At 44.0% G+C, this 13,325-nt stretch overlaps 1 protein-coding gene across 2 annotated transcripts; it reads left to right on the forward strand.

Annotated features, from left to right (window-relative positions):
* Window positions 1–5,382: 5,382 nt before the first annotated feature.
* On the forward strand, window positions 5,383–13,325 carry sec13 (SEC13 homolog, nuclear pore and COPII coat complex component). 2 transcript variants are annotated; one of them, XM_079265613.1, is made up of 10 exons: window positions 5,383–5,521; window positions 5,714–5,758; window positions 6,490–6,605; window positions 6,826–6,977; window positions 7,165–7,298; window positions 7,444–7,577; window positions 8,046–8,166; window positions 9,071–9,217; window positions 12,472–12,619; window positions 12,671–13,325. In XM_079265613.1, the coding sequence occupies exons 1-9, from the start codon at window positions 5,519–5,521 to the stop codon at window positions 12,580–12,582; spliced, it is 963 nt and encodes a 320-aa protein (XP_079121739.1). In that variant the 5' UTR covers window positions 5,383–5,518; the 3' UTR covers window positions 12,583–12,619; window positions 12,671–13,325. The 2 variants fall into 2 exon arrangements, with proteins under 2 accessions (XP_079121739.1, XP_079121738.1); XM_079265612.1 differs by having other exon boundaries at window positions 12,472–13,325.

Here is a 13,325-nt window from a genome sequence, read left to right on the forward strand (position 1 = left end):
TTAGGTACTTTTATAGGTACTAGTATTTCCATTCTCTGCTGCTCTCTAAATATTGTAATTTTTACTCCATTACATTTATATGACAGGTTCAGTTACTAATTACTTTGCAGAGTTCGATTGTTAATACAAAATAAACTAAATCAACAGTGTGTACTTTAAGTACTCTGATTCTAATAGAGTACTTTTATTCTGTAGTAGTACTACTTTGACACAAGAATACTCTTTTATGTGGCTTTATATTGGCAGACCAGTGGCGGCTGGTCAATAGAGGGCCATGAGCCACACAAAAAAAAATAATAATAAAAATAATTATAATAATCATAAATTATACAAATTGTCACTATTTGTGTTTTTGAACTATGGAATGTACCCAGTAATGTGTGTAAAGTATGATATCTGCGCAAAATATATGCTTTTCCTGCTCGTGCTCTCCTCCTGTGTGCTCTCTGCTCGTGCTCTCTGTCTGTGTGCACGACACTCTGAGAACGCGCAGCTTGGGGGGCCTGATCGTTTTGGCCCAAAAGAGGCGGGTCTATGAAGCAGTTTAGCCAATTGCTGATTCAAGATATAAATGAGTGACATACAATTGAGCCAATCAGCGCCCTCAAATAGATTCAGCTGTGGGCCAGAACGATCAGACCCCCTCGCTGCGCGTTCTCGTCAGGAGAAGTCTCTACAGGCGAGCACTCCTCCTCCAACACCCGTTTGAGAGGAGAACTTTGAGGAGATTCTGCAGCCAAAGAGCTGATATCAGATCAGCCTGACCTCACAATCAGACAGCAGACTCGCGGGAAAGGGAAGCAGCACATGAAGCTTCTGTACTAGCTGAACACCAGACAGGTTAGCTAGCTGCATGACGTCATGCTAATCATTTATTTAGCTTTAAAACAACGGGGACGGATCCAGCACGGACAGTTAGGGAGTGAGGGATGAGGAGGTAAGGAAACATGAGAACACCAGGGTAGGGAGTGAGGGATGAGGAGGTAAGGAAACATGAGAACACCAGGGTAGGGAGTGAGGGATGAGGAGGTAAGGAAACATGAGAACACCAGGGTAGGGAGTGAGGGATGAGGAGGTAAGGAAACATGAGAACACCAGGGTAGGGAGTGAGGGATGAGGAGGTAAGGAAACATGAGAACACCAGGGTAGGGAGTGAGGGATGAGGAGGTAAGGAAACATGAGAACACCAGGGTAGGGAGTGAGGGATGAGGAGGTACGGAAACATGGGAACATCAGGGTAGGGAGTGAGGGATCAGGAGGTAAGGAAACATGAGAACACCAGGGTAGGGAGTGAGGGATGAGGAGGTAAGGAAACATGAGAACACCAGGGTAGGGAGTGAGGGATGAGGAGGTAAGGAAACATGAGAACACCAGGGTAGGGAGTGAGGGATGAGGAGGTAAGGAAACATGAGAACACCAGGGTAGGGAGTGAGGGATGAGGAGGTAAGGAAACATGAGAACACCAGGACACACATGAGAACTCTGTCAAGCTACATATGAGACAAAGTGAACATCTTTTCTTCTACATCGCTGTCCTCAGTCTCATCTGCTTAACTTGGTCATGGAGGCATCAACATGTAATAGAGATGTTAAATTAACAGTGAAAACTCATCATAGCTTAATTTAACATCAGTATTCATAATTACACTTCATGTTTACTTCTCCTGATCTTTACCTCCTATAACAAGGTCCATAGGACATCTCAATAAATGAACATGTTATATTATGTTATATTATGTTATATTATATTATATAAGTGTTATTTACTGATTGTTTTGTGTTGGAATACATGTTAAATATTTAACTGCCAAGTAATAATGCGTGTTTGATACTTTTTTTTGCATTAAATCATACTGGGATGTTTGCTGAAATTGATGGATGGCCCGACCTAGAACATGTTCCACCAGCCGCCACTGTGGCAGACTATCCTTTGTTGAACATTAAAAAGACGTTATTAGATTGAATCTGTTGGCGTATTGGTGCTGCATCAACATGCATTCCTAAGAGTAAGCTGAATGGGAAAAAGAAAATGGTTCCATGGTGGAATGAGGAATGTAAAAATGCCATTCAAGAAAGAAATCGTGCCGACAGAAAGTTAAGAAGTCTTTTGACCCAAGATAATCTGATCGATGATCAAAGAAAGAGAGCGGGAGTACGGAAAGTTATCAAGTCATCAAAGAGGAATGCATGGAGGCAATTCTGTTCAGCTATTGGAAGAGAAATAGAGTTACGTGATGTTTGGGCGATGATCAAAAAGATGAGTGGGAAAAGAATCAATTAAAATCCCAGTTTTGAGAGACGGAGAATATCGGGCAATTACAAATGAGGAGAAAGCTGCGTTATTGGGGAAGAAGTTTGCAAATGTTCATAGCGGAAGTCATTTACACGAGAGGCACAGACGGAGAAAAGAAGACATTTGAGCAGCACATACAGAAGTTAGACAGAAAAAGGGCAATGAAGGAACACCTCTTGATGTGGAGGTTCCAATGCAGGAGCTGAAAACAGCGTTGGAGGGAAGTGGGTACACTGCTCCAGGTCAAGACCAACTATGCTACGCTATGTTCAGACAATTACCAGAAGAAGCCTTGGAAATCATTTGTAAATTGTTGAATGTGATTTGGAGGGAAGGTGTAATGCCAAGCAGCTGGAAGAGTGCTTTGATTCTACCTTTTGGTAAACCTGGTGAAGACCGAGCGAATGCTGGCAATTACAGACCAACGGCACTGACATCTCATTTGTGCAAGTGGATGGAAAAGATCATCACGAGCAGATTCACTTATTTTATAGAGCAAAGGGGCTTGCTAAATGAATCTCAAATGGCTTTCGTGACGGTAGATCGACACTGGACGCATTGATAAAAGTCAGCAACGAGGCAGAGAAAGCAATAAGTATGAAGGAGATTATGGCTGTCGTCTGTTTTGATACAGAGAAAGCATATGACTCCATGTGGAGAGAGGGCCGATTGATTAAAATGCATAAAATAGGTATTAGTGGAAGGATGTATAACTGGATATTGGATTTTTTGTCTGGTCGATCATTCAAGGTAAAAGTTGGAGATGCCGTGTCTGAAGAATTTACTATCGTAAATGGGATCCCCCAAGGTAGTGAAGCACCTCACCTCACGGACACGGAAAGGATTGACAGATTGACAGCTCGGACATGGGGCACAGAGCCTTCTCCATAGCCCCTCCCTCTGGAACTCTCTCCCCAAACACATGCGAGACTGCACTGACCTTTCCACATTCAAATCACAACTCACACTCACCTGTTCAAAACTGCTTTAACGTGTGACTGTTGTTGTGTACTCTGTTTTTAGTGTATTGTTTTTATATTTGATGATTTTAATGTAAAGTGTCTTTGAGTGTCATGAAAAGCGCTATATAAATAAAATGTATTATTATTATTATTATTATAGTGTTATCAGCCCTATATTGTTTAACATTATGATAAATGACGTCTTTATGGACATTGACAGATATTGGCTCTTGCTGTATGCCGATGATGGAGCAATTTGGAAAAGGGGAAGAAATATTCGACATGTGATCAGTAGAATTCAAAAGGCTGTAATCAAAGTTAAAGTGGTCGTATGACTTTAAGATGTCTGTTGATAAGTCTTGCTACATGCTATTCACCAGAAAGAGAAACATAAGCAATACTCATCTGAAATGATGTGGACAAAGTATGGAGAGGGTGACAGAGTTTAAATATTTAGGCTCATGGTTTGATGAAAAATGTTTGTGGGGAACTCATATTAAGCATGTTGAAACTAAATGTAAAAAGGTGCTCAATGTTATGAGAGCAGTTTCTGGACATCAATGGGGAGCAGATAAACGGTCACCAATGGACATCTATAGGGCTATTATACGAGCAGGTATAGATTATGGATGTATGGTTTATGGAACAGCTGCCAAGAGTACATTACTAGCATGAGATAGAATTCAGTTCAGAGCTCTCAGACTTAGTGTCGGTGCAGTTAAATCGACCCCAAACAACGCACTTCTGGTAGAAGCCGACGAACTGCCATGAAGCCGAAGACGAGCAGAACTAGCTCTGGCATATTGGGTGAAGTTAAAGGGATCTGCAGAGGAACTTCCCGTAACAAATGTGCTGTATGAATGCTGGGAATACACCCAAAGTAAAGGCAAAGGGTTTGGTTGGACAATCAGTGCAACAGCCAAAGAATACGGGTTCACTGGTTCGAGTATGGACCCAATGTAATGAGGGGAATGTTCCTCCGTGGATACCACCAGTGCACAATGTGGATTTAACTCATAGAAGAGAGGAAGGAATGGATGGAAAGGAAATGGTGTGACATTGGACATCAGACTCAAGTATACATCAATAATAAGTATTATAACGATATGCAGATTTATACAGATGGATCTAAAGATAACGGGAATGGACACGTGGGATCAGGGTATTCATTCCAGAATTTACTGTGACAATATGCAAACCAATGAATGACAGACTGTCTGTCTTTACAGCTGAATGATTGCAATCATCTCGGGACTGCAATGGGTAGAAGAGGTCCGGCTGAGAGAGTGCTCATCTGTTCAGATTCTGCTGCAGCTTTAAACAGCCTGAAGACAAAACGAACAATTGGAGAGGATTTAGTGATGGAAATATCTCTGATCATGTTGAGACTTCAAAGACTGGGAATGAATGTTCCATTTCGCTGGTTCCTGCTCATGTCGGGGTGGAGGGCAATGAGAGAGCAGATATGACTGCAAAGAGAGCACCAACACTAAAAGAAGAGGAGATATTGAATATTCCTTTTGGAAAGGGGGAAGCTGAAGCATTAATAAGAGAGGCAGGACGGGAGGTATGGCAGAAGAAGTGGGACAACGATAACAAAGGAAGACATTATTATAACATTCAGAAATCCATAAATGTGAAGACATACAAAGGGAAGTACAGAAGAGAGGAGGTCATAATATCAAGGTTACGGTTCGGACACACAGGACTGAACTCAACGCTGTATTTAATGGCACAAATGGACTCAGATAAGTGCACTGAGATGACTGAAGACGTGGAGCATGTTGTCCTGAAATGTCAAAGACACAACAGACAGGAACATCTTGAAGCTAAAATGATGTCAGTTGGGACGGAAGTGGAGTTTGGAGGGAGTTCTGGCAGCGGACGGAGAATGGCGAGAGTGCTGCAGAGCACTGTTGTGATTTCTTAAAGAAACGGGATCAGACCGCAGGATTTAGTTAGAAACAGTGAAGAAAAGGTCACCCTGAAACTGCACACTCCGGTACAGTAGGTGGCGGTATGCACCTATACAAGTTGGTTGCGACCCGCCAATCAAATTTAAAGAAGAAGAAGAATCTGTTTGCGGAACCTTTGTTGACAGTGTGTGTGTTTCCGTCGGTAGAAACAGTCGCTGGACGTTTTGTTGGAAGCGGCCGGAAGCGGCTTCTTGTTGCCACGTCGGAACAGTTTGTAGAAGCTGGTTTATTCATTCACAACAAATAAGGAATATTTATCAGTGTAGTTTCGTGCTTTAGCCGCAGTCATGGTGAGTTTAATAACGTTTAATTAAAGATGTTAGTGGAGCTGTGTGCTAACGTGCTAACGGTTGTTTAACTGTTAGCTAGCTGCTGACGTGTTAGCTCGTTAGCTGACAGGCTAATGAGAGCTAAGCCTTAACATGTGTTAGTCTTTATTTCCGTGTCATTTTCATGCTGATTTATTTATTTGTGATCTTCAGGTTTCTGTGATCAACACAGTGGACACGTCTCACGAGGACATGATCGTAAGTTCTCATCATTTACCTTTAACGAGCAGATCACTGACGCTAACGTTAGCTTAGCTAAAGAGACAGTTTATTAAAACAGCTTCAACATCTTTAGCTGTTTGTATATATGATATAAATATATATATATATATATATATTATATTATATATTTTATATATATATATATATATATATATATATATATATATATATATACATACATACATACATACATACATGATGTTAGTCAGTCAGTGACGTAACGTCTCATCATTTTACAGAGAAACTTTAACTGACTGCTGCAGTTTCATGTTAGTATTAGTACACAGTAATAGTTAAAGTACTAATACCTCACTGTAAAAGTACTCTGTTACAGTAAAAGTACTAATACCATGCTGTAACAATAATATCACAATGTAAAAGTACAACTTCCACTCAAAAAATACTATGTTACAGAGAGTAACAGTCCAAACTTCAAAATGATTCCAAATATATTCAAAGGATATATTCATTTTGATGAATTGATGAATGAACGAATCGTTTGTTCTCCAGGATCTCAGAATGTTTCTATTGTTTTCTTTTAGCAGTATTTCACTTTTGTCTGTAATTCATTTAATTTCAGTTGTAAATGTGTTCAAGCGTTCTATTGTTATTGTTTCTTTGACATACATTTCAAGATATTTATTGTCTTGTGCAGAGAACGGATGTTATTTATTTGTTCTGTATTTTATTCTTCTGTCTGTTTTCAGCACGATGCTCAGATGGATTACTACGGGACTCGACTCGCCACCTGCTCCTCCGATCGCACCGTCAAGATCTTCGACGTCAGAAACGGAGGACAGATCCTGGTCGCCGACCTCAGAGGGTAAGAGACCACGTAACACCGAAAGCAGCAGCTTCAGACTCTTCACACAGATGAACATTCAGACATTACAGCGCACTGCACAGGTTACCTGCAGACACTCGATAAGTAGTTCATCTGTTTGTGAAACCTTCTTTAATCTGTCGCAGTGATGTCACAGGTGAGCTCTGCCTCTCATTGGCTGTGTGACTCGATCAGAGGTAACTTTAGTGTGTCTGTGTAGCCACGAGGGTCCCGTGTGGCAGGTGGCGTGGGCTCACCCCATGTTCGGCAACGTTCTGGCTTCCTGCTCCTACGACCGTAAAGTCATCGTCTGGAAGGAGGAGAACGGGTCCTGGGACAAGATGTATGAATACTGTGGACACGAGTCCTCCGGTGGGTGAAATAACATCAACATCATCCCACGACTCGTGTGTGTGAGTCCTCCAGTGACTGTGCTCCTTCAGCTGGAGGCTCTTTTATTCTGTTGAACCTCTCCTCTCCCTCCATGAAGTCAATGTGAAGCTGCCGTGTTTGGTGACAGCGTCAGAGTGTTGTTCCATCTGCTCGTGTGTCTCCACAGTGAACTCTGTCTGCTGGGGTCCGTATGACTTCGGTCTGATTCTGGCCTGCGGCAGCTCAGACGGAGCGATTTCTCTCCTCACGTTTACCGGAGATCAGCAGTGGGACGTGAAGAAGATCAGCAACGCCCACACGGTGAGTCCGAGAGGACGTCTGAGTCAAGCTCTTCAATTCCATGAATGCGTGACGTGAAATAACATCCAGAATGTTTATGAACGCCGTTCTTTACTCCGTCTCGTGCTGATTCGCAGCTTTATGAACTCCGGTTCTCTTGTTCCAGATCGGCTGTAACGCGGTGAGTTGGGCTCCGGCGGTCGTTCCCGGGAGTCTCATCGATCAGCCGTCGGGTCAGAAACCAAACTGTGTGAAGCGCTTCGTCTCCGGAGGCTGTGACAACCTGGTGAAGCTCTGGAAGTGAGTTTAACTTTAATTCATTTATTTATTATGTTCACCAGCGTCTCAGGGTCCCTCCAACAACGCTCACTAATGAGCAATCAACAGAGAGTCACGTTTAAATAAAGAGAAGTCAAATATGACACATATAGAATGAAATAAAACACATTTAACGATTTAAAGGGGAAAATAATGATCACAGTCATTCTGACTCTGTGCTGTTTGTTAATGTATGTATGTATGTGAGAGAAGTATCATGACGCCTTTGTTTATGGTCGAGTTGGATTGTGGGTAATGTAAGCGTCAGGTTCTGACTGAAGATGAACAGAATAAGAAGATGTTCTCTTCTTCTGCTGCATCGTTTTAATTTGTCCATGAAGAGTCGGGCGACGTCGGAGGAGAGAAGCGCTGACTCGTGGGCGTATTCTTCAGGTGTTGTGGTGAACTCGAGGCTCCAGCAGCTGATTAACTGTCTCTGATTGTCTGCAGAGAGGAGGACGGTCAGTGGAAGGAGGACCAGAAGCTGGAGGCTCACAGTGATTGGGTGAGAGACGTCGGCTGGGCTCCGTCCATCGGTCTCCCCACAAGCACCATCGCCAGCTGCTCTCAGGTGAGACTCGCTGAGCTTCACGCTCCGCTGCGCCGCTGCTCCGCTGCGCCGCTGCGCCGCTGCTCCGCTGCTGAGTTTAGATGTGAACCACCAGGTGGAGCCAGAGATCAAAGAGACCGACTGAACAAACACATCTGCTGTCATCTTCATCTGTGCTTCATGATTTCAATGGTGGAATGTAACTAAGTACATTTACTTAAGTACTACACTTAAGTTCAAATTCAACATACTTGTACTTTACTGGAGTATTTTCTACTTCTCCTCCGACACCTCGGAGAGATATTGTGTTCTTTTTACTCCTACATTCATGAAGTAACTTGTAGTTCGTGTTTAAATACGTTAATGCTTTAATATGTTAAGATGATATGAAGCAGTAATGTACGACTGATGTACAGAGGAAGCTGAAGCTCGACACTATGATCACAGCGTTGGTGCTTAAAGAATCAAAGTGTTTCATTTCTGTATGAAAGAACTCAAGATGATGAAAGCAAACCTCTCTTCCTCCTTCTGAAACTAACCGGTGTCTCTTGTGAAGGAGCTTGTTCATCCGGTGATGATGAGATATGAGACTGTTATGAGATGTAAACTATAGCTAACGTTAGAAGTTAACGTGTAACACAGTCAGCTCATCGTTTCATTAGATAGAAAAGGAGAAGCTTTAATCCGTTCACATCGCGCCGAGTGTCAGTGTTCTCCAGAGCTCAGGGTGGATATTTACAAACGCACCCTCCACATCTAAAAAACTGTTTAACTGTGTCTCCTTCTCAAACACATGAAGAAGAAAGAGTCCAGACTTAAAGCTACTGAAATGACCCTTCAAAATAAAGTACCTAAGTACTGATGAACAAACGGTGAGGAAACATTCAGACGGGACATTTTTGTTTCCTCGTCTCCTTTCCTGCAGGACGGACGTGTGTTCATCTGGACGTGTGACGACCCGGCGGGAAACACCTGGACGGCCAAACTGCTCCACAAGTTCAACGACGTGGTTTGGCACGTCAGCTGGTCCATCACCGGGAACATCCTCGCTGTGTCTGGAGGAGACAACAAGGTACACCAAGGAGTTCAGTTAGTGGAGGAGACAACAAGGTACACCAAGGAGTTCAGTTAGTGGGGGAGACAACAAGGTATACCGAGGAGTTCAGTTAGTGGAGGAGACAACAAGGTACACCAAGGAGTTCAGTTAGTGGGGGAGACAACAAGGTACACCGAGGAGTTCAGTTAGTGGAGGAGACAACAAGGTACACCAAGGAGTTCAGTTAGTGGAGGAGACAACAAGGTATACCAAGGAGTTCAGTTAGTGGGGGAGACAACAAGGTATACCAAGGAGTTCAGTTAGTGGGGGAGACAACAAGGTATACCAAGGAGTTCAGTTAGTGGAGGAGACAACAAGGTATACCAAGGAGTTCAGTTAGTGGAGGAGACAACAAGGTACACCAAGGAGTTCAGTTAGTGGAGGAGACAACAAGGTATACCAAGGAGTTCAGTTAGTGGAGGAGACAACAAGGTATACCAAGGAGTTCAGTTAGTGGAGGAGACAACAAGGTACACCAAGGAGTTCAGTTAGTGGAGGAGACAACAAGGTACACCAAGGAGTTCAGTTAGTGGAGGAGACAACAAGGTACACCAAGGAGTTCAGTTAGTGGAGGAGACAACAAGGTACACCAAGGAGTTCAGTTAGTGGAGGAGACAACAAGGTACACCAAGGAGTTCAGTTAGTGGGGGAGACAACAAGGTATACCAAGGAGTTCAGTTAGTGGGGGAGACAACAAGGTATACCAAGGAGTTCAGTTAGTGGAGGAGACAACAAGGTATACCAAGGAGTTCAGTTAGTGGAGGAGACAACAAGGTACACCAAGGAGTTCAGTTAGTGGGGGAGACAACAAGGTACACCGAGGAGTTCAGTTAGTGGAGGAGACAACAAGGTACACCAAGGAGTTCAGTTAGTGGAGGAGACAACAAGGTATACCAAGGAGTTCAGTTAGTGGAGGAGACAACAAGGTACACCAAGGAGTTCAGTTAGTGGAGGAGACAACAAGGTACACCAAGGAGTTCAGTTAGTGGAGGAGACAACAAGGTACACCAAGGAGTTCAGTTAGTGGAGGAGACAACAAGGTACACCAAGGAGTTCAGTTAGTGGAGGAGACAACAAGGTACACCAAGGAGTTCAGTTAGTGGAGGAGACAACAAGGTATACCAAGGAGTTCAGTTAGTGGGGGAGACAACAAGGTATACCAAGGAGTTCAGTTAGTGGGGGAGACAACAAGGTATACCAAGGAGTTCAGTTAGTGGAGGAGACAACAAGGTATACCAAGGAGTTCAGTTAGTGGAGGAGACAACAAGGTACACCAAGGAGTTCAGTTAGTGGGGGAGACAACAAGGTACACCGAGGAGTTCAGTTAGTGGAGGAGACAACAAGGTACACCGAGGAGTTCAGTTAGTGGAGGAGACAACAAGGTATACCAAGGAGTTCAGTTAGTGGAGGAGACAACAAGGTATACCAAGGAGTTCAGTTAGTGGAGGAGACAACAAGGTACACCAAGGAGTTCAGTTAGTGGAGGAGACAACAAGGTACACCAAGGAGTTCAGTTAGTGGAGGAGACAACAAGGTACACCGAGGAGTTCAGTTAGTGGAGGAGACAACAAGGTATACCAAGGAGTTCAGTTAGTGGAGGAGACAACAAGGTATACCAAGGAGTTCAGTTAGTGGAGGAGACAACAAGGTACACCAAGGAGTTCAGTTAGTGGAGGAGACAACAAGGTATACCAAGGAGTTCAGTTAGTGGAGGAGACAACAAGGTACACCAAGGAGTTCAGTTAGTGGAGGAGACAACAAGGTATACCAAGGAGTTCAGTTAGTGGAGGAGACAACAAGGTACACTGAGGAGACAACAAGGTACACCAAGGAGTTCAGTTAGTGGAGGAGACAACAAGGTACACCAAGGAGTTCAGTTAGTGGAGGAGACAACAAGGTACACTGAGGAGACAACAAGGTACACCAAGGAGTTCAGTTAGTGGAGGAGACAACAAGGTACACCAAGGAGTTCAGTTAGTGGAGGAGACAAGGTACACCAAGGAGTTCAGTTAGTGGAGGAGACAACAAGGTATACCAAGGAGTTCAGTTAGTGGAGGAGACAACAAGGTACACCAAGGAGTTCAGTTAGTGGAGGAGACAACAAGGTATACCAAGGAGTTCAGTTAGTGGAGGAGACAACAAGGTACACCGAGGAGTTCAGTTAGTGGAGGAGACAACAAGGTACACCGAGGAGACAACAAGGTATACCAAGGAGTTCAGTTAGTGGAGGAGACAACAAGGTACACCGAGGAGACAACAAGGTATACCAAGGAGTTCAGTTAGTGGAGGAGACAACAAGGTACACCGAGGAGTTCAGTTAGTGGAGGAGACAACAAGGTACACCAAGGAGTTCAGTTAGTGGAGGAGACAACAAGGTACACCAAGGAGTTCAGTTAGTGGAGGAGACAACAAGGTACACCAAGGAGTTCAGTTAGTGGAGGAGACAACAAGGTACACCGAAGAGACAACAAGGTATACCAAGGAGTTCAGTTAGTGGAGGAGACAACAAGGTATACCGAGGAGACAACAAGGTACACCAAGGAGTTCAGTTAGTGGAGGAGACAACAAGGTACACCAAGGAGTTCAGTTAGTGGAGGAGACAACAAGGTACACCAAGGAGTTCAGTTAGTGGAGGAGACAACAAGGTACACCAAGGAGTTCAGTTAGTGGAGGAGACAACAAGGTACACCAAGGAGTTCAGTTAGTGGAGGAGACAACAAGGTACACCAAGGAGTTCAGTTAGTGGAGGAGACAACAAGGTATACCAAGGAGTTCAGTTAGTGGAGGAGACAACAAGGTACACCAAGGAGTTCAGTTAGTGGAGGAGACAACAAGGTATACCAAGGAGTTCAGTTAGTGGAGGAGACAACAAGGTACACCAAGGAGTTCAGTTAGTGGAGGAGTTAGTGGTCAACGTGCTGTTTGTTACTTTATTATCTGAAACACCAGAAGAAGAACAAACTAAAGACTCAAAGAGACGACGAGTGAAAGTGATTAAACTCCATAAACTAACCTCCACTATAGAGAGGATTATAATCATCTACAACTCATATCTCATGTTCATAAACTACTTTATTACCTTCATACAAACCCTGTAAAGAAAGAAGTCCAGTGTTAAATGTTTTGTAAAGAAACTCATTCAGAGGTGCACGACTAGGGGACGTGACCTGAGTTTAAACTAACCGGATGTTCACCGGTTTCACTTCCTGTGACGTGTGTTCTCTCTGCAGGTCACGCTGTGGAAGGAGTCCATGGACGGTCAGTGGGCGTGTATCAGTGACGTCAGCAAAGGACAAGGAGCCGTGTCCACCATCACAGACACACAGCAGAGCGAGCAGTGACACACACACACCATCACACGCACACATCACACACACACCATCACAGACACACATCAGAGCGAGCAGTGACACACACACGCACACACACCATCACAGACACACAGCAGAGCGAGCAGTGACACACACACGCACACACACACCATCACAGACACCATCACACCATCACAGACACACAGCAGAGCGAGCAGTGACACACACACACCATCACACGCACACATCACACACACACCATCACAGACACACAGCAGAGCGAGCAGTGACACACACACACCATCACACGCACACATCACACACACACCATCACAGACACACAGCAGAGCGAGCAGTGACGCACACATCACACACACACACACCATCACAGACACACATCACACGCACACACACACATCACAGACACACAGCAGAACGCTCCCCCCCGCTCTTTAAAAGATGACGTCATCGATCGAGCTCCTCCCGGCTGTCTGCTGATGATACTGATTATTAAGGTTGACGTGGTTTTGATCACATGTACATTACCGTAGCCGATCCTCTTCCCATGATGCTTTGCTCCTGGAACATTCCACCTCTGGGATCTGATCCGACGTCGTCCTCGGTAAAATGAATGATTAATTTCGTAAACTTTTGATTTACACATCAGAGCCTCAATGACTCTTAATGACCGTGAACGAGGAACAGTTTCAGTTGCGAGATCAGAAAACCGTCTGTTTTTCATATTTGTGTAATTAAATAAATATAATGTTAAA

This window comes from Melanostigma gelatinosum, assembly GCF_949748355.1.
Source record: "Melanostigma gelatinosum genome assembly, chromosome: 3".
Taxonomy (NCBI): Eukaryota; Metazoa; Chordata; class Actinopteri; order Perciformes; family Zoarcidae; genus Melanostigma; species Melanostigma gelatinosum.